Source organism: Globicephala melas, chromosome 8, assembly GCF_963455315.2.
Source record: "Globicephala melas chromosome 8, mGloMel1.2, whole genome shotgun sequence".
NCBI lineage: Eukaryota > Metazoa > Chordata > Mammalia > Artiodactyla > Delphinidae > Globicephala > Globicephala melas.
Genome location: NC_083321.1, coordinates 75,897,702 through 75,920,236, shown reverse-complemented (window position 1 = coordinate 75,920,236; position 22,535 = coordinate 75,897,702). Strand labels below are relative to the sequence as shown.

The window sequence follows — 22,535 nt, the reverse complement described above, 5'->3', positions numbered from 1 at the left end:
TTTAGACTCTTATCGCTACACCACTCCTTCTTCCTGCTCCCCATGATGATAAACTTAAGCAAAGGGAATGGGTGTACTTACCATTAGAAAATATTGCTCCCTGTGGGAAGGAAAGCTCATGGCTGTGCTCTGCTTTACAGGAGTACATGGCTTTGGCTTGGCTGAAAGAGCAAAAGACAATTTGTGAAAACCACAATGCTCAAGTATATTTATACTTAAAACTATTCTTAAAAAAAGATACTGGGGCTTCCCTGGTGGCGCAGTGGTTGAAAGTCCGCCTGCCGATGCAGGGGACACGGGTTCGTGCCCCGGTCCGGGAGGATCCCACATGCCGCGGAGCGGCTGGGCCTGTGAGCCATGGCCGCTGGGCCTGTGCGTCCGGAGCCTGTGCTCCGCAACGGGAGAGGCCACAACAGTGAGAGGCCCACATACCAAAAAAAAAAAAAAAAAAGATACTGGTTTTAGTTATAAGTGAAGCATGATATACATAATGTGCACATGTAAGTGTGCATAAGTGCATTTCACAAAGTGAACACATTTGTGCAACCAGAGAACACTGACAGCACAACCCAAAGCCTTTCTTGTGCTTCCAGGCAATGCCCCCAAGGGTAATCACCTGACTTACAACAAATAAAATAAACTGGTTTTAAAGAACACTATTATTTGTTAGTATTCTGTCAAATAGGCTATTTTTCAGCTCTATAGAGGTTCTCAGGTACCTTAAAGCCCTATTTATTTATTTGCCACTTTAATTTCAGACTATAAGAGGTGAGATCCACAAATTAAAAGGTCTATAGGGTATGGTAAATAAACTAAGTGGGCATGAAATAAGAAAAACAATAGGATAAGTTGATGATAAATGGCAACCAACAACAGCCTCACTGTCAGGGAGACGTGGGGACATGTCTTTGTAAATCAGAGTATACCCATCTCTTAAAAAGGGAAAACAGCACTCAGCTCTGACATCTGTTCTCATATGGGAGTTCAGGTTCCAAGTAGCCAGATACTCTGTTTTTTTAAGGGAAGCCAGAATTTCAGAGTTTTATATGAGAGCTGTTTCAAACCATCTGAGCCAACACTAAAGCCATCATCTGAGGAGGCTAATCAAGTCACCAATGAAGTCGCCTTTACTCTGCAACATCCAATGACCTGACTCCACCTACTTCTCACCATCTCTACCACAACCAGAGTCCAAGCCAAGATCATTTCTGGCCTAGCTCACTGAACGGCTTCCTAACTTCCTAAATCCTCTGGGCTTCCTCTTCTGTCCCCTTGCAATCCGTTCTATACAGAGCAGCCAGAGGGTAGTTTGAAAGGTTTTGATGATTACATTATGATCACATGATTTCCCTGAAAACTCTGAACTGGTTTCCACCTCTGGCCTCCATACCATATACAATGTGGCACCTGCCAGAATTTCCTACATCTTTTGTACCTGCCTGTACTCACCTACTATACGTCGGTCACACCGGCCCTCTTTCTCCTCCCAAAACACGCCAAACCCATCCCCACCTCAGGGCTGGCTGGGCCTCGCTCTGAGATATTTTCTTGATCTTCACTCGGCTATGGCCCTCTAGTTTAGCTTACATTTCTTGAGTTTCACTGAAGGCCAGGTCTTCCCTGACCACACACTGTAAAACAGCTGTCCAGGCAACTCTCATATTCTCCAGTTTAAAGTCTGCATGGTATTCTGGTGCCACTGTTGATATTTCTTGTCTTCTTCCCCAGTTAGAATGTAACCTCTGTGAACAATGCCTGATGCTTAATAGTAACTCAGTAAATATTTGCTGAATTAATGAGTTAAAAAAAAAGGGAAGGTTCTCTGGACTCTTTTTCTACATGATAAGTCCTCTTAAAGATTCAAGGCATCTTGTCTTTCCTCCCTGAGGTCCCAATCAATACTTCATCAGCAAAGAAGCATCAGCAGTATTTGCCATCTGAGGCCCTCAAAGTAACAGTGTTACATTATGATTACCTTTCCCTGTTGGAGCTAGACCCTGGGTCTTATCTCTAAACTTCCCGAATGAGACTAGGTCACTTAAACTAGGCTTCCCAAGTGGCTACCTGAAGATGGGAAAGCTTACAGAGGAAAACCATGGCCTTGCCCCCAGAGTCTATTTCATATGAGGTGAGTCTCAGGCTGTACTTTCAGAAACTTTGCTAGGAGAGTCTGTGGTAGGCACACAACACCACTTCCCAATGAAACATGGTCTAAGGAAAAACTGATGAAGTGGAGGCACCCAGAGAAGGACAAGATTTTACACTAAAGAACAGCCATGTGCTCACATGTGCATGTGAACGTGTGCACATGGGTGTGTTGGTTGACATGGGTTAGGGGTGCGGGGAGAGGATGCTACCAAGTTATGAAGACTTCTGAGAATCAGACTATGGTGATCTTATATAGAAATGATACTAGTTTTTCCTATAAATCTTCTAGTCAAGTATAGACATTTGATCTGATATAATTTGGTGTAACTTGATCTAATTTGATCTGATATAATGTGATCTGATATCTGATATAATTGAGGGTTGCAGAGCCTCTTCTCTAAAAACATGTAAAGATTTTTTAAAAAGTCAAATTTTCTAGCAGCAGTGATTTCCACCAATAATCACTGTCTTATTACTTTGAATCATTAAGATAAATTAAGGCATGCATAAGGAAACAAATTCCAGAGTTATAGAAATGATTAAGATGTAATAATCCTTGCAATGACATAATTTTTCATATACTTTAAAATGCAACCAAATTATTTATATTAATATTTCAGACATGAATGTTCTCCTTATAGTTTTTTATGGGATTGGATGGTGAGGGAACACATACAGAATAATTACATCACTAAATAAATGGATACTGTTAAATGTGTCAAAATATACAGCACAAAATAATATCTGTCATGACTTTTCAATTACCTGGGCATGTGACTAGACAGGTATAATTTTCTTCTGCTGAGCTCTGTATCTACAGGTGTTAACTCAGCAGAGAGCTTTGATGATTTAATGTAGAATTCTGTGTCAGTGGAGTTTTCTTTCCAGGTGCTAATGCTTCTTCTTTTACTGCCTTGGTGTATTGAAGAAGATGTGAAAATAACACTGTCACCTATTGAGTCTCTGTTCACAAGATTCTAATATCCTTTGAAAAGGATTTTGAGAATCCTGCTTCCTTTCGCATTGGAAAGTAAGGTAATGATGCCTGCTGTCCTGAAAGCCATTTCTTCTCTTATCATTTGGAAGATGATCTGTTCACAAGCCCTATTCCTAATTCTAAACACTGTCTAATGCTCACGAGTAGACTTAAAGGTTTGACAGGGTCAGTGTGCAAAATTCTCAATACTCAATGATAAGCAAAATAAAAAATTCACCAAATCAAAATTGATATAATGTTTTCTGAAGGGCGACTTAACAATGTTAAACACACATACACACTCACTGTCTCTCACACACATTTTTTGTATGCTGAGAATTTCACTTCTGAAGTGGGTAGGAATGCCCTTCTGAGGGGAGTAGGAAGATATAGTCTAAAAGGTGCCAAAGCAGTAACATACAGAAAAACTAAAAACAAACAAATCACTACAATCTAATTATTCATCAGTAGAGGATTTAATAAACAAAATACACCAAATCCAATGAATTATTAGGTAGCTACTATGAATAATGCTATAGAAGAAAACATGACATGAAACGGTGTCAGCATGCAAGGCAAAAATTTTACAGAAAAATTAGTCATTGGCAAGACCTCCAAACTGCCTATGACAATTCGCAATAAACACTTATAGGTAATGCAATAAACGCACATTTGCTTTTTAGTCACTGGTTGGAGATTTCTTAAAATTACTCTTTTCTTAGGTTTTTGCCAACAAATATGGGCTGTTTCTGGCTTGGATGTCTGAGTATTGGATTTCTCAATGCTAAAAATCTCTTACAGGAGCTTGTAGAGTCAAAGTTGCTTGTGTCAAAGACAAGAATATTGCAACTCCATTAAAAATAGAGTGAAAAACTGAATAAAAAAGTCTTTTTAGGCTAAAATGTGTATTTTATCGATTTTCCCAACAATTCTGTTGAGCATGTACTTTCTTGGGCACCATGGTGGGAACAATACCATGAACACCACCTTCATGGGTCCTTTTCTGTGTTTATCACAGAGGAGCGGTTCTCAAAGTGTGGTCAAGGGAAATCTGGAAGGAGGGGTAGGTGGGACCCTGAGAGGCACTACTCTGACAGCTAATGGAATGTGTATGAGAATACATTTATTTCCTATTATGACAGATATTAAGGAGATCTGCAGAAATGTAAAATCATGCCAGTTCCTGAGGTCCTGGCAGTGACCATCATTAAGGGATAGAAGCTGACTGCAGCATGGCAGGTGTACGGCAACAGCAGAGGAGGGGGCTTCTGTGTGGCCCAGCTTAGGGGAAGATAAGAAACAACTCCTGTTGTCTTAAACACATTAGAAATATGGCCTTTGGAAAAGGGAAGAGATGGGAAGGCGAGACCCTATTATGACTTGGGGGTAGGTACATAAACTGTCTGACTTGGTTGTACAGAAAAGGGTGACCCCAGCATATGCTGGGGGACTTGTGATCATATAATGAGTTTGGATTTTGAAAGGAAACCTACATATTTCCTTGGTCCATCTTCTTTATGTAGAAATGAAGGCCAAGAGAAATGAACATTATGGCAGAGTCAGGCTAAAATCTACATCTCCTGATTGATGATCTAGTGCATACCTGGTGAATCCACTGAAATATCATTTGTAAAGTCTCAAGATAATGTCACTGAAAAATCACTTCTACTATTAATAATTGTTGACTGTTAATAAGAGTGAATAATCACACCTGCATCTTGCTATTGTCACCCATTAGTTATGAGCTTATTTTTGTTAAATAAATTCAGAAACATTTAAAAATTTTCTGTTTAAATTTCTAATACAATAAATATTAATAGATATAACCCACATAAACAAAAGCTCCTTGGAGGTCCTCAACAATGTTTTTAGTTGTGTAAGTTGTTTGAGAACCACTGTCAACAGGTAAGATTAGATGGCTGTGCAACAATATGTGGTTATCTTTAGGTGGCAAAATGACAGGTGGCTTTTATTCACTTTTTTTAGTTTATCAGTATTCTTTATATTCCCTAAAAAAAGAAAAATGTTATTTTTAATTACTATGGCTTCCTTTGTCTTTCTTGTGTGTGTCACAGTGCTTTATCTTATGTATGTCTTACATGTGTCAGTGTGCTCTGAAGCAATACTTACAGCCTTTTTTTTTTTTTTATTTTTTTTTTAACATCTTTATTGGGGTATAATTACTTTACAATGGTGTGTTAGTTTCTGCTTTATAACAAAGTGAATCAGTTATACATATACATATGTTCCCATATCTCTTCCCTCTTGCGTCTCCCTCCCTCCCACCCTCCCTATCCCACCCCTCCAGGCTGTCACAAAGCACCGAGCCAATATCCCTGTGCCATGCGGCTGCTTCCCACTAGCTATCTACCTTACTACGTTTGTTAGTGTGTATATGTCCATGACTCTCTCTCGCCCCGTCACAGCTCACCCTTCCCCCTCCCCATAACCTCAAGTCCGTTCTCTAGGAGGTCTGCGTCTTACTTACAGCCTTTTAAAAACTCAAATTCACTAAACGAGCAGACTTTGCTGAGCTTTGTTTTGGTGCTTTGTAATTATAAACAAAATATTGGTTTTAGATTATAATAATAGAAAATTTGATTGTTTATAATGGGCCAGGCACTCAATTCTTAATTAATTCTAATTCTCAATTCAACTTTCAGAAAATATTGGTACAGCTTGCCTAAATTATATTACTTTAAAGTGGATTTCCCCACTGCCCAGGTATAACTCATTGAGACAGAGCTGAAAGCTTTAAGGGTACTGTTTTCCACAGGCCTTTGTAATCGTGAGACAGAGCCTAGTGACATTTGGCTCTTGAAAGCATTTTACAGGTTAAGAGAAACAAGTATAAAATAACCAATGCCTGCTTAGGGTCATGCTAAGTACTATGACATTCTTCTCTATTCCAGTGGTTCTCAAACTTTTTTTTGTACCTAAGAATCACTTGGGGAAGTTGTCAAAAATACATATTATCCGGGCCTCAGTCTCAGATACTATGGTTTACCGAGTCTGTGGCAAATTCAGGAATATTCATTTTAACAAGTCTGGCAGGTTAAGTTCCCTTGCAGAGGGGCCCCTCCCACTCCACTGAACCTGATTTCTTAAAGATTTCCAGTGATGTCTTAGAGGTTAAAACCAGTGCCCTCCTCTCATGAGCTCCTTGACTTTTTGGTAGCTTCTACCACACTGACCTTGCTTTCTCCTCGTGATGATTCCTCCACCTTCTTCTTTGCCTGACCCTTAAATGAAACCATTCCTCAAAGACCAATGCCCGGCCACTTTACCTTTTCCCTCAGTAAGCCCCATCACTGGGTAAGCACGCCTTCATCTATACAGTATAATTGCTGTGCAGAAGTTTCTGGCATCAAACTTCATGCTCTCTCCTGGTTCCAGCTGCACGTTTCTAACTGCCTCTCAATGGTCCTCAGGCTCCTCAAACACAGGGGCCAAAATGTTCCTTGCCCCTCTCCATACGCTCATAAACTAAGCTCAGGAGCTAAGTTATCGATCACTCTTTCTGACAGTCAGTCTCGAAGACGTGGAACCTTCCCATTCCCAGTATCAAAGCAGTTGCTCAATCCTAGTTCTAGCCATAAAATTCTCCTTACAGTTTTTCATGCTTTTGTTAATGCCCTAATTAAGGTCTTTAAAATATCTTTAAAATATCACCAGTTCCACCTTAAATGGTTCTCTTCCCTTCAACAACCTCCTTGAAAAGCCACTTGAATGATCTGATCAAGTGCATCACTGATTAGATCACCTCTTTGCTCAATGACTCTCAGAGCCTGCAGTGAATCCAGAGGTGTTATTTTTCTATTGCTCAAGACTATCCACTAAAATCTCCCAACTGGTCTCTTTCCCAAATGTGGCTAGTCTCTCTACCACCCACTACCAGTTCTACCATTCTTCGAGGTCCAATTCAAGAGTATCCTAAGTTCCCTAGAAGGAAAGCAAAATAGGCATGGTAGGAGGTTAGTAAGGGAAATACCCTCAACTTCTGTTGTTTAGTTGTATTTAATGGTACAAAAGGATTTCAAATGACTGTTAAGAGTTAATGTTCAAATACCAAACACATATTAATTATAGGCTTGATGATCTTAAGCAAGCAGTTTCAATAATAATAATTATAACAATATTAGTTATTATTGTAGAGACCGTCTATGGAGAATTTACCATGTACTTCAAATACATCACTTTGTACACTGACAACATCTGTCAGAAACAGAATTGTGACCTTCATTTCATAGATAAAGAAAATGGATTTCCCAGAATTCAGACCAAGATGGCAGAGTAAGAGAACATGGACCTCACCTCCACCCATGAACACATCCAAAATACATCTACATGTGGAACAATTCTCACTGAAAACAAGTTGGAAACTGGCAGGAGGACTCCTGTACAACCAAGAAAGATACACATGGAATTGAGTAGGAAGGGAAGAGAAGCATTTGGGTCAGGATCTGTACCCCTGGGAGGGAACTCAGAGGAAAAGAGAGATTAGACAGGCAGAGAGCTATCCTGGGAAGAGAGCGATACAAGCCCCAGGTTGGGTGCCCCAGTCCTGAGGGCCTATGTTGGGGAGAAAAGTGCCCTTGGCTGGTTGGAGGACCAGTGGTACCAACAGGAGGGCTGTGGGAAGCCTGGATTCCTCTTGGGAAGAGCACATGCACACTGGCTTTTCCCCTGGCAGGGCGGAGAGAGGTCGATCCTAGCGGCTGCTGGGTTTCTGGCAGCTGCCTCACCACATGCATCCCAGCTCAAGCCCAGCCAATGCTCCAGCCCCACAGACTCCACATCACAGTGCAGCACTGGACCTGGGACAGCAAGGACTAGGGAGACGACTTGACTGTGGGATGCAGAGGTGACCCGGTGCCAGGGCAGAGCCTGGGTGGGGCAGCGGCAGCCATTGGTGGCACTTACTCAAGCAGTGCATCAGAAGCAACCCAGATCTCTGACGGTGGCCACTCCACACTCTGTGTGTGTGTGTGGTGGCCCCCCCCACACACAGAGAGTCTGTGCGCGTCCTGCCTGCCTTGCGGAACAGTTCTATGACATGGTAGGGGCAGCAGAGGTCAGGGCAGTGATTGGCTGTGAGGGATGAAGGTGACTTGTACCAGGGGCTGTGTCTGAGCAGAGCCATGGGCACCTGCACAGGCAGTGCATCGGACCTCTGTCTGCAGCTGACATGAGCTGAGAGCCTACATGGGCCCCACCTGCTTTAGCACTTCCCCCTCTGGGGCAAGGGTCCTGGTGCAGGGAGAGGGAAACACACACACTTAAAGAGAACAGAGCCAGTTCAGGCCATACCTTCAGGGCTTCTGCTCCAGCAACGTGGGATCAGACCCTGTCCCCGGTAGGACAGTGACAGTCGCTAAGCAGAGGCAAAGCCATGCCTCACGTCCTGTGCAGGCTCTAGTCCCTCCAGCACCAGCCACACCCCCTACCAAGGTGACAGCTGTCTGCACACCCTGAGAAAAGATGTGACTTGCATCTACATCAAATCCAGCTCTTTCACCAAAGGCATTGGGCAAACACAGTCTGTATGGGGATACTCCCACATAAGATCACCCCTTGAAGACCGCAACAGGTAACTGTTTTACCTAAACTGATAAAGGCAGACAAAGTTAAGCAAAATAAAAGGGCAGGTGAAAAGTTATGACACTGTCCACAAGTGCTGCACACTGACTGACAGAGAAGACTTAAACTTCAATATATCATTGAGTGCGCTCTAAGTTTATGCCGACAACTATTGGAAGTGGATTTGGAGTATTTGGAATGTAAAAGCATATTGCAAATGCATAGACTGATTGTTGAACATCTGAGTAAGCTTACTGTATAACAGAGTAATTAATTTACTGTCATATACTGATTTACTTCATTAATATCTTGCTGTCTTAAAGCTCTTAAAAGATTATCTCTGATTCCAGTATTTGAGTTCTTAAGATTGTTTAGAGCTTCCTAATAAAAGGGCTCCATCTAGTGGAGCAATTCAATCATTTAGCAAGACAGACAGAAGTAGCAAGGTTAAATCCCTTACACTAAGGCCTAACAGTAGTGACAGTCTCAGAGAGATCATGTTTGCTCTGACATGCACAGTGCTTAGTTTTCACCATGCCTTGATAAAAAGGAAGAAGGTGAAGATGCTACAGACAGAGGTAAGGTACATGCAAGTACGCTGGGATTTGCTATATAAATGCAAGGCATTGACCATCGTCCTAGTGAGATACCAAAGCGGCTCTACTCTGTGGAGTTAAAAACACTAACATAGGAGCACCCTCACGAAGCTTTGGAAAAAAAGAGTGTGAAGGTTACTGTTATCCCTAGTAACTAGGACAAAGCCCAATATTGTGCAGGTGCTTAAAAAATGTTTGCTGAGAAAGTTCACATACTTTTATATGGTCAAGAATATAAATGAGAACACTTGAAGGACAAACCTTGATTTTTTTTTTTTGGTCAGTACATCCAAAAAAAAAAAAAAAATCAAGGTTTGTCCTTCAAGTGTTCTCATTTATGTTCTCTTTCAACAAGCATTCACTGAATATTTCCAACCTGTACTAGTTGCTGATGGTAAAAAAAAGAAAAAGAAAAAGAAAAAAATCACAAATAGCAAAATACTAAGAAATTCCATTAGTTTAGACATATTCAAAATTAAAACCCAAAGTCCACTGCAGATGAGAAGAATCAATTTGGACCGAGAGAAGAGGAAGCAGGTACCTTAGAAGCAAGCACATGAAGAGCAGCAAGATATAACAATTCTTGTCCTTCTAAAAATGGAGCAGAAGGTAAAATCTGGAAACCCTGAATGAAGTACTGCACTCAAATACCAGAGCCCCCTGGGGCAATCAGCTCTACAGCACCATAGTGGCCATTAAGAATAAGCAGTCTTTAACGCATGTTCATGAAGCTTCTTCCAGAAAAAAAGTGCTATTAACTTTTACAAGTCAAAAATACACATTTGAAAAATGTCCACAAACTAACTGTTATCAAAGGAGTCTTTGGTATGCAAAGGGTTACGGCAACTTGTGTCTTTCAGAAAACCTCTTTGTTTAGACCCCTTCCTTTGTGAAGGTTTTAGCGAACAAGGCACTGCTGTAACATTTTGACATGCTAAATGCTGTATATGGTCATGACAGCAGAGGTGGATTTGACCATCTGCACACCTGAGGGGCAGAGCTGTCAAAGATGACCTGCCATGTCAACACAAGGCAACAATGTCACCACTATTTTATGTTTTTTACTTGAAGAGTTTTGAGAACTTACCGCCCAGAAGAAACTGACTTAAGTGAACCAACGTTTTCAAACAGTTGGGCCTTTGCTGCCACACTGAAAAATAATTTTAAAATACAAGTTTCATTAAAATCCATTAGAAAATCATGCAGCTCAAAGCAAAATTCAGGGTTATCAGTTAACCCAAACAGAAAAATTAGTTAACATTTGTCCCCAAAATTTGACCTGAATTTTAATTGTTTTAAGCTTTAATGTAGAAGAAATTTTTAGATGTAGTCTCTAGCTCACCGAGTACCAGACAGTAATAAACCTATAGCTACTTCCTCTGGGGATCTTACTGCCTGCATTTTTTGTACCTGAGAAAACCCTGGGAGCAGAAAAAAAGGAACACTTTTTCATTGACTCCCGTGGAGCCACAAGGGAGGAGTCACATCAACAAGACAAAAGAAGAACTGTTTTGTGTTCTGATAGCTAAGACACAACTAATTCTAAAATTGTTTCACGTATTTTTAAAATATTTGAACACAGTTCCTATAAAGTGAAAAGAGAGAACTCTGAAAATATGACCAATAAATAAATTTGTTTCAAATCATGATGAGGGAAAGGCATCTATTTGAAAAGTGAGACTATTGGGTAGACAGTGAAAAGAACTAAAACTAAGGTACCCTAGATAATTAGAAAAATTCCTATATTTACTAGAAGAGAATATAAAATTCTTTGAATGATTTTTTAAACTAGATATTTAAAAACTATCTTATTTCTTTAAATGACAAACTTTTTTTCCCAGAGATGAGCCATTTGATAATCTGAAGGATCATTTTACACCTAATACAGAACATACGGTCTCTACATTTTAATTTCTACTTTATCCGTAAAAATCACAAAATAGAAGCTCTTCTCTTTCCCCCACAAAGGAGAGAGTTTATATTCTCCCATCTTCCTTGACATATTTGGCTTAAAATTTAATTTCTCTTAAGGGCTAGAACTATACACACCAGAACTAGAGCAGACAGAGTTACAAATATATCTGCCTATATCGTGGTAGCTGGATTTCTGAACATGAGAGATAACATATGTGAAACACACTCTGAAACAAAAGGTTCTTGTCAAAGAAAGGGATGTACTAATAAATTTAAGATGCTGTTCCTCTGGAAACAGGCTTAGTAAAATGCCTTACTGGACTTGTAATGAATAATTAAAATGTCAGGAATACCTCCATATTAAAAATGGGCATGGCATAAGAGAAATAGCACAGACTCAAGTTGGACAACCCTGGGTTACAATCCCAGCTCTGCCACTTACTGGCTGAGTGTGTGTGTACCTTAACTTTCCAGTATTAGCTCTAATTATCTCTAAAACAAGATTTATACTACCTACTGCAGAAGGACACTGTGGACCTTAAAAGAAATAACAATATGCAAGGATGCTCAGTAATAGCTCATACAGCATTTGGAAAAGCTCAGCAAAAGTCAGGAAAATAAAATGAAAGGGAGAAAAACTTTCCTCTTTGGATTCTCTTACTTGCTTTTCCAGTTTCTTATTTTCTCCTCTTTGCCCCCTTTCTGTTCTCATCTATACATCCTACCCTCTCGGCCTTTACACCTCTGGGTCATTTCTTTCAATTAGAAGCACTCCTTCTTGCCTTTCATGTTCCCTGTTCTCTCGGAGTTTAAATCAGTGAGTACTCAGGTAGGGGAGACATACGATGGAGAGGAGAGAAAACCAACCCTCACCAGACAGAAAGCAGCTATATTTCTAACAAAGAGAGGGAGGGTCAAGGATATGGGCAGTCGCCACAGCTGAGTGGTGGATGTTCCGCTTTCACAGGAAGGCGTCCAGTTTCAAAACCCCAAACCACTATATTATACATCTGTTTTCATGTCTTTAAATTAAGCCATAGCTCTGCTCCTAAGGAAAGTGCCTGAAGAGTCTCCCCATGAGATTTTATATGTATATCCTAAGCGTACTAACTTTCACATCACTTGTAAAAGAGGACAGGGTCCTGCAGAAGTTGATGGCACCCACTCCACAGGTGAGCATTTGGCTGTGGGAACCCTAAGAGTACTTATGCACACACTCAGCCCCTGTATACCCCTGGGAAGCACAGCAAATAGCAAACAAAGGCTCTCTCACTTACACGGAGCCGGGTCGCTGGTAACCATTGCTGGAGGCAGCGTCTAGCCTTAACTTCCTGCACATTTTGGGAGGCAGATCTGGGTTTGGCGGGGCTTTGGGCGTCTCTTTGGAACCTATGGAAGTTAAGCTTTGAATGGATCCACTGTAGCTCTTGTTTCCTAAAGAGAAAGCCCAAGAAAACAGGCAAGGTGCTATTAGACAAAATAAGAGCCGTAACACAGTCCATGCGCGTAACAAAAGGAGGCATTTTTCTCTGAGCCCAAATGAGAAGGGACAGAATGTTCTTTGAGCACAGCAGCCCATCACTCTGGGAGATCACAGTCTACCGTAATTACAAAGACATCACCTCACAGAGATGGAAAGATCCAGAAAAAATGTCACAGCATACAGGAGTTTTAAAAATCCTAGCTCAGGAACAAAGCAAGTAAGCATTGTCTGTCCCTTCACTATTAAGTTTTCCCTCCTTAACCATGCTGAACAATCCAGCAGGTGACACAGGAACAATGACATCCTGCACAGGCTCTATGCTGGCTTACCTTCCGCTGCAGAGATGGATCTGAGAGAGGAAGCTGAGGCTCTTTTCAGTCCTGAAAGCCCATAAGGCCCTTTCTTGGCCAGGTCTATGGGTGGGGACACATCCCCTGGGCTAGTGACCGAAGTGACACTCTGGCAATCTGATTCTGCATCTGTTTTGGTTGCATCTTCTCTAGAACTTGACTCAGGACTAGTTGTCCAGAGACCAAGACTTTTCTGTCCATTGGAAGGTGATGGGGATGCAATCCAAGGAATCCCTCCAGATTTCTCCCTGGGAGGGCAGGAAGCGGACTTTGTCGTGCTGTTTTGTTCAGAGGAGTGAGAGGAAAGTGACTCAATGCTCCCCATTGGTGTGCTGTCCGGGCTGCTGCTATAGGAGTCGCCTGAGCAGGGGCAGGGGTGGGAGAGAAAAGAACAGCGGCTCTCTGTTGAAACCGGCACCCCCAAACCCTTCTGTTCTCCAGCTCTCATGTGCTCCGTGGCCACCTGACCCCACTGAAGTGATAGGCCTTTACGTGCTATGGAGGACTGTTCCTCAGTTCTGGAGAAATGCTTTAACATATGCATTTGAACTTGGTGAAGGCTTTTTTCAATACTATTCAAGGGAGCTTTTATATGTGCCCTGCCCGGATGAAATAATGTTATTTCTTGAAGCATTAGTGGGCTGACTTGAATTCAGACAAAATTTGCTTCTGAAACAGGACTCACAAGTATGAGAAATAAGATTTCCTGATGATATTAAAGAAATCAATGGAAGGGGGAAATGCTGAGACATATGTCTGCCTTCTTTTACTTTTCTGATCTTAGGTGATTCTGAGTTACAATGGTATCTGAGTCCTCCTTCATTCAAAGGCACCATTAACAGTCAGCTGCAAGTTATAAGCTCCTCAAAATTTTTAAAGAAAGGATTTTTCTCCTTTTTCTGCTAAGAATGTAGCAACATAAGAAAACTGGTTATTTTAACTGGCTGTATTTTTTAATGTTTCTACAAGTATGGTATAAGAAAAAAATCAGAGAAGCTGTAATAAAGTATTCAAATAGTAGATCTAAATTAAAAATTTAACACTGATTGTGGGGAAAACTGGGAGTGTGGGGAGAGGGTTGGGAGTCGAAAATAAAATGAAAATGGCCACAGTTTAGCACATGCTTTGGGCTCAAGCTGCCACCCACCTTATGGTGGGGCTTGGCTCAGAATAGTAAGTTAGCAATAATGTGTGGTGTAGATTCTCTTTTTATTTCTTTTCTCTCTGTTTCAGACCCTTTGATACCCAAGAGATGATGCTTTAAGAACATAATGTGAAAGGAAGAAAGAAAATGACTGCCTCAGCCAGGCTTTCTCTTGCTTTCTTCTCTATGACTTTGACAACAGGACAAAACCTGCTACGAAGTAGCACCCGATGTACTTAATCACCGTTACAGAGAAAAAGGGCATTGCACAAACTATTTTTTCCCTTTGTATCAGGAATGAATTTGCTTGTCCAAGGTACCTTCCAACTATACTGACAGAGACTACGCAATGTGGTGGGTGGTGGGGGCAGGTGTTGAGACGACAGCACCAGTAAGAATATCTTCTATTTCTATCTAAGTACTAATAAGGTGTGATAAAGCCGAATTAATGAAGAAGGCATCTCCTTGAGGCCAGTACACTTACTATCGGGTTCTGCCAAGCATGGGGTATACCTCCCTCTGGGCTTCCGGGAGCCTGTGGAGAGGCAAATTGCACGTGTCCTTCGGGATCCAGATCGAGACTGAGGCTGAGGAAGAGGGATGCTTGGGTCTGGGGCAGTATGAAAAATCTACGTAGAAGAAAAATGGACTGAGGTCAATAAAAAGGTGAAATTGACATTTTCGTCATAAAATTGGCTTTGAGAGCTATTAAATAATCTTAGAACTATACGTTAGTTCATCAATTGCATGGCAAGAGATGCTTGATACAAAAAATAAATATCCTAGAGCATTTATAACTTTTCCATTTACACTGAGTAATGCTTCCTCTGGGTTTTCTTTTTTATTCTTCCCCATTCCCCAACAGTGAAATTCAGATTTTCCAATAATTTTAAGAAATGTGTCAAATACTAACAAATGTCTATGTCAAGACACACTGATTCTTTTTACTATGATATTCTCTTTCACTTTCATGCTGAACATAACCTGAGGGGAAGAGGCTCGTTTTGTACCATTCCCCAGCTGAGCAGCCCCTTGCTTCTCAGGAGAAGGTGCTGGCATGCTGTTGGCCCCGAACTGTCAAGAATATGACAAGCTGCAGGCAGAGGTCTGAGCACAGCTATAGGATGCAGCCGTGCACTCTTGGGTTTTAAGAGCGCTTACAGTCTTAGCTAGGTACCAAGGATATCCTTCTACAGGCACTAGAAAGGAACTGGGGAAGGAGAGAGGCGCTGCCATCCTCTCACAAGGACTAGATCAGACATAAATGGATCACAATGTTTAGACCTTCAATGGCTGAGTTTGCTTAATAATCCAATCAGCTTGGCTCTCCCAATTTTTCATTTTTATAGTTATTCTAAGATCTCACTCTTTTAGAGAAAGCCTCCTTAGGGATTGGATATAGAGAGGGTTTCAAGACTGTTCCCTGATTATTTTCTTTTGTTTTATCTAGAATATTAGCTCTGCTGTATAAGGAGAGTCTAATTCCAAAAAGCTTAAAAAAGTTAAAATAGACTTAACCGCAAAATGATTCTATTTTCTGAGTATGAGTAAAAAACTAATTATATAAATACTAAAGAAGAAAATCTTGACAAGTACATAATGTCAAAAGAAAGGAAATCATTTACTTAGAGGATTTTGAGAAGCACTTAAAAACTGAACAAGAAAAAAGAAAATCAAAGTCCTCATGAAGAAGTAATTTACACAAAATTTACAAGACTGATACCAAATAGGAATCTGAGATCACAATGTGAGGATCATAGATGATACAAATGCAAAATTTCTTCTTAGAAGCCAGATAAAATTTTATACTTCTACATGAAAATTCAGTATACCTTTTCATAGTGCTCTATCAGAATTTCAACCACAATATTCTGAAATTTAATATTCATCATGGCAGCCACAGTTTCTTCCTGTGCTCTCATTAGAGTCGGACCAAATATGACACCAAGGTTTGAGACAGTCATGAGATTTTGCTGGCTATGTAGTGACACTCTGCAAATAAGAGGAACAAAATATTTTAAGTTATATGTTTAATAATTATTAAATGTTCTCATCCACTAAACTTATGGCATAAAATATAAACATGCCATTACAGGCTAACTTTCCCAAATAGTCAGGTTCAGCTACTCCCAACTGGCATTAGTGGGTATAGTCTAAAAAGATGTAAAAAGTTAACACTGGCCAAAGTAAAACATAATTACAAAGGTTAATCTATCGAAGGAAAAAACCTTGATTTCCTAAATTGAGTTCAATCACCCTAGAGAGATTATCAGCTGTTTGGTATTTCCTACAGTACTATACTTCTTTTAGAACAGATGGTTAAGAGTAGACTGTTTGTCAGTCATAATGGCCATCATTAAAAAGCCTGCAGATAACAAATGCTGGAGAGGGTGTGGAGAAAAGGGAACCCTCCTACACTGTGGGTGGGAGTGTAAGTTGGTATAGCCACTGTGGAAAACAGTATGGAGGTTCCTCAGAAAACTACAAGTAGAATTACCATATGATCCAGCAATCCCATTCCTGGGCATGTAACCAGACAAAACTATAATTCAAAAAGATACATGCACCCCTATGTTCATAGCAGCATTATTCACAACAGCCAAGAAATGGAAACAACCTAAATGTCCACTGACGGATGAATGGATAAAGATGTGGTACATACATACAATGGAATACTACTCAGCCATAAAGACGAATGAAACAATGCCATTTGAAGCAACATGGATGCAACTAGAAATTACAATACTAAGTGAAGCAAGTCAGAAAGAGAAAGAAAAATACCATATGATATCACTTATATGTGGAATCTAAAATATGACACAAGTGAACCTATCTATGAAACAGAAACAGAATCATGGACATAGAGAACAGACTGGTGGTTGCCAAGGGGGAGGGGGTTGGGGGAGGGACAGAGTGGGAGGTTGGGGTTAGCAGATGTAAGCTTTTATATAGAGAATGGATAAACAACAGGCCTTACTGTATAGCACAGAGAACTATAGTCAACATCCTGTGATAAACCATAATGGAAAAGAATATATATATAAAAAGAATGTGTGTGTGTGTGTGTGTGTATATATATATATATATAAAACTGAATAACTGTGTTGTACAGCAGTAATTAACACAACATTGTAAATCAACTATACTACTTCAATAAAAAAATTTTTTTAAAAAGTAGAGAAAAGGAGTAGACTGGTTATAATTATATTCGGATTCACTAAACATATATTGAGAACCTACTGCCAGGCATTTTCATAGATAATATTGCACTTAATCCTCCCAGGAAGCCAGTTATTTTCTATTGTACAGATTTTTCAAAAAGAAGCTCCTCAAGTAAAAATGATGTACCTGAGGTCACAGCAAATTAGGAACAGAGATTTTGTTTCAAATTGGGTCTCCTGACTTCAAGTCAAGAGTACCCCTGAGCTCCCCACATAAGATGACTGGTTATGGCATGTTTCCATCCTACTTCCCTTCTATCCATCCACCATCCACCACCCATCCAAAACTTCCCTAAGTGCCTCCCTAGCGCTGAGCACTGGGCTAGGCAAACAGTAAGACAAGGAGATATGGTAGCATCAGTGCTGGCCTGAAAATGAAAATAAAATGAAAGGGCTCTGATACTACTGACCTTAGAAAAGTAATCCCAGTAAACTCTCAAAAATGACTTTGACTAGTTAACTGATTTAATTTGGAAATTGGATGCATTAATTGGAAATCTCATTTATTTAACCAGTCTCCTGGGTTAACCACTGACTTTTCTATCTTATTCCCAGCCAGGTTGTTAGAATATAAAGTTCTAGGAAGGAACATAAGATAATGTTTATATCTGATTGAGTATGCACACTAACTTCATTCTAGAAACAAAAGTAAAATTTTATGAGGAATCTAGGATTCTGGATTATCCATGTGACTTTTGGCATAGGACAGGAAGAGCTGACTGTCCCACTGACTGAATTTTCCCCTTGTACCCAAGACAGCACTAGCTCAGAAGGTTCTTGGTTAGTATAAGAATTTCATTCCAAGTTTCCTTTTTATACAACCAAATATTATATTAATTGCTTAATATGTATTAGAGAGTCTACTAAGTCATCTGTAAAGGCAGTGAGCCTGTCTGTATTTAAAGCTTGGGTCCTTTCAACTTGGAAGCTGGGTGCAATCAGTCCATTATTTAATACCTCTCTCTAGGCTTCAGTTCCCTCATCTACAAAGTATAAGAAGGACAATCCTTAGAGCAGTTTGAGAGAATTAAATAAAATGAGTTAAACTGAATAAAATACGGTCTTAAATAATAGTCTTCCCTGTAATTAAACTGACTCTAGGTACCCTTGATGTACTCTAAAATGTAAGAGTTCCTGGTAATATAAGTAACCTAGAATATGACTGAATTAAGCTCACTGGGAATAAATTTAGAAATCATAAAAAACTGGTCTGTTTTGAAAAGGAGAGTTAATGACTATGGTGTTCAGAAGATAAAATATTTTGATCACCTATTTTCTCTTCATTGAATTTCCCTTCTGCTGAGCTAGTCAGTCAGTACAGACCCTTATCATTCCACATTTCAGCCAGTTCTGGAACTCATTCCCTCAACTTGTGTACAAAGCAGATTCCACAGATGTCCTTGTTTTAAAGACAAAGTATTTTCAGAAGTACATCAATGATTTATACCATGTCTCAGAGCTAATTAATGGAGATTTGGAATCAGTCATTGGTTCTTTAGGCCAGTGACCAATCCAGGTCACTGATCTTAAATTCTCTTTTCTTAAGTCAATAAGGTGGCCAGGGACCAAGAGTGTTATTAGTTTACTTAAGTAAGTCATTGGTGATGTGGGCACACATTCTACTGCTGCTGCTCAGACAGTGGAGACTGACCTTTTACAGATTCAAGAAAGAGCCAGGAATGGTGGTGAAGGTTGGGCAGAAGAATTTTAAGTACTCTTCAGTGGCTAGACACTCTCTCTCTGCTATTTCCTGTATCACATTCATAATTAAAGGTGAAACTTGTGTTCATCTAACATTCTGAATAATTAAGCAAAACCATTTTATGTGACACTCATGAAACTTTAAAGGTACATTTTAAAAGGCTTTGCTAAAAAATTAGCTTGAATACAGCAAGAGAATGCCCACTAAATACAGTATGGATAAGTTTCATGAAGAGGTCACAGAACTTAAAAAGCATAATTCAAGACTATGTAATTCTGACCAAGGATAGTGAGTCCCTATTCATTAGCTAAAAGAGGTGCTGATATGGGCAACAGTTAAAAATGAACTTGAAATGAAGTCATTCCTAGTGGATTTCCTTCTTATTTCAAGGAGGGTAAATTCATATTATCTCAAAGTCTGCAAGTTAAGATGAGGCTGATTAATGTACATCACTGTTTCAAATGTGCATGGCTCAAATTAGGATACATTGGGTTACTACTTGTAGCCAACAAGGAAGGATTAATCATTTGATTATGAATCGTGGTACTCAATAAGACAAAAAATGTTCCTATTTGTAAATGGGGCTATAAGGGAATTTTTAAGTAAGTTTAAAACCTGAATTTGGACTTTTGTTTCCAGCAGCATGGCTAACAAACTTCTTGATTAAATGTGTGTGCGCGTGTGTGTGAGAATCAAGATAGATCTGTGATGGCTAAAGTTACGTGTCAAATTTTCTAGGCTGCAGTACCCTGATATTTGGTGAAACATAATTCTAGATATTTCTGTGAAAGTACTTTTAGATGACATTAACCTTAAAATCAGTAGGCTCTGAGTAAAGTAGACAACTGTCCATAACATGGGTGGGCCTCATCCAACATCAGTTCAAGGTCTTAAGAGAAAAAGACTGAGGTCCCTGAGGAAGAAGGAATTGTGCCTCAGGCTGCCTTGGATTCAAGCTGCGACATCAACTCTTCTCTGGGTCTCCAGCCTGCCTTGAAATCAGTCTCTGCAATTGTTTAGCCAATTCCTTGCAATCAATCAATCTCTCTCTTATACATATGTGTGTGTATGTATGTATATATATATACATATATGCATATATGTGTGTATGTATATACATACACACACACAATATCCTATCGGTTCTGTTTCTCTGGAGAAACTTTACTAATACAATATCTATCTATCAAGATTTTTAAATACATAGATGAACTAACAGCGGAGTTAGAAAGATCTTCAGAGACCAACAGATACTATGAATCTGGAGAAGGAAGCTAACATTCAAGTGGCAGTTTGACCTGGTACAACCTGGTGACCCTAGTAGAATAGAGAACTGGTCTTCAAACTTTGGGCTTACAATGTATCTAAAAGAACTGGGAAGGAGGTATATACCCCTTCATATATTTTTAAGTTGACATGAAAATTTTCCATCATTAGTATAACGGTTGCAAGGGCATAATTATTTGCATGTCGTAAACATACACGGGTACACACACACGCGTATAGATGTATCTTAAAAACAAACTGCCACATTATTTTTTAAGCACATTCAATGGACTCTGATTATAATAGCAAGGTTATAGCTCCATCACACTCTTTAAAAAGACATGAACATGCTTAAGTTTAACAGCTGAACAAGTAATTAAGTGAACAACATAAGTCAGAGAATTACTTGACCAGGTGCTTTATTAAGATGTCCAGCATCTCTCTGTTTTTCTCTGGTAATTTGTGCACTAATGCATGTACAGCCTCCACCCGGTAGTTTTGGTCATCAGACTCTGTAACATAAAAAAGGTTGCAAAGGTTCAAATTTTAATTGTATTAAAATGCATATATAAACATTAGTAATTAAAGTATCATAACCACTTCCACCCATTGTGCCTTATAAGCACTGCTTCACATGGTATTATCACTATCATTTCCTAAGGCTTAGAGACGTTGAGTAATTTGTCCATGGTCTGCAATCAGTAAGTAGAGAAGTCAAACCCAGTTCTATCTAATCTAGACATGTGCTCTTAGCCCCTGAGCTGTATACTTCCATACAACCATAATTCATCTCCTCCTTGGGTTTTGCTACACAAGGATAGAATAAAACCTTTAGCAACGTGAGTGATCACAGCAGTTGTTGCAAGTGGCCTAATGTGCCAGGCACTACAATACACTCTAACGCATTGAAACCTCCAAGTGACTCCATCAAACCAGAGGAAGCAGGTATTCCTTTCCAAATTTTATAGATCCAAAGATGGCAGGGAGTTATTTTTGTGAGGTGTCAGGATTATTGCACAAACAAAGGCCTGGTAGATTTTTAAGCCCACGCTGACAACGGTAAATCTGAAAAGCAAAAAATCATCTAAAGCAAGTCTAGTCTACAAGGCAATAGCCAAGATGTTGACAAGTCTTCTAGAGAAACTTCTAATGCTTCAGAACAAGGAATCTATTTAATAGTCTCTTACTACAATAAACAGATTCTGGGTTGACTGCTCACCCTGCCAAGCCCTTTCTTCAGAAAGTGCCCAACACATAGGGTTTACATTATGGGACCTTCATCTCTTCTGGGCACAGCTATTTGTACATGAGGTAAGGAAAGAGCCTGACTTTGGTTGGGCCAAACATGAAGTTTCTCCCAAGCGTTGGAATGGAGACACAAAAACTGATCTGCCTGCTGGATACGTGAAAAGGCACATCATGTAAAACCAGGTAGAAAGCCAAGAAAAATCTGTCTGGAAGCGAAGATAAGAATGAGGCAGATATGCAGCAAAGAACAAAAATGAGAGACCCTCCAAAAAGAGTTGGGAGGATGGGCAGAGAAACATCTATTTCCTACTCTGAGGTTCCTGGTTGCAGGCCATGGAAGGCAGGACCCATTCTCTGCCAAGGAATTCTGAGGGACTCCCCTTAGTCTCTGAATAGCTCCCCCTTTTTCCTGAGCTGGATTTCTCTTGCTTGAACCCAAATAATACCTAATTTTATGATCCTTGACCCAGACAAAAGATAAATTCTTATACATAAGACACATTTTAATTATCATGGTAGTGAATAATATGATCATTATTTGTCACAGAAGTGAAGAAAAAAAATCTTGTGACCAAATGTTTGTATCAGAACAACCAGCTCATTGAGCCATTCTAGCTAAGTGGATCAAACACCGTTTTCTATAAAACTAAATTTTTGTAAGAAAGTGTTCTAGGTTAAGGGTCAAAAAAGCTGGCTTGTAGTCCTGATATTGCTATGAATTTACCAGTGTCCTTGGACAAAGTCATCTGCCCCCTCTGGGTCCTGATTTCCTAGTTAATAAAATGAGGTTGGATTATATATTTTCTAAGGTCTTGCTCTTCTTACAAAGACAGATTTCTATAAAGAGGATGTCAAGTGCAGAGCTTTCAGGAGAAAGCTAAGTAGTATAGATGTTTGTGAGATCATG

The 22,535-nt window shown here is 39.8% G+C and overlaps 1 protein-coding gene across 2 annotated transcripts in view; it reads right to left on the bottom strand.

The window, feature by feature from the left end:
* Positions 1–22,535, bottom strand: part of ARHGAP42 (Rho GTPase activating protein 42) — a 287,432-nt gene that overhangs the window by 5,623 nt on the left and 259,274 nt on the right. For both annotated transcript variants that reach the window (XM_060303949.1, XM_030883708.2), the window contains 7 exons: positions 20,787–20,892; positions 16,024–16,183; positions 14,676–14,820; positions 13,027–13,407; positions 12,492–12,648; positions 10,388–10,450; positions 82–161 (listed from right to left, as the gene is read on the bottom strand). In XM_060303949.1, the coding sequence (XP_060159932.1) occupies positions 82–161; positions 10,388–10,450; positions 12,492–12,648; positions 13,027–13,407; positions 14,676–14,820; positions 16,024–16,183; positions 20,787–20,892 (1,092 nt within the window). The remainder of the gene's footprint in view (positions 1–81; positions 162–10,387; positions 10,451–12,491; positions 12,649–13,026; positions 13,408–14,675; positions 14,821–16,023; positions 16,184–20,786; positions 20,893–22,535) is intronic.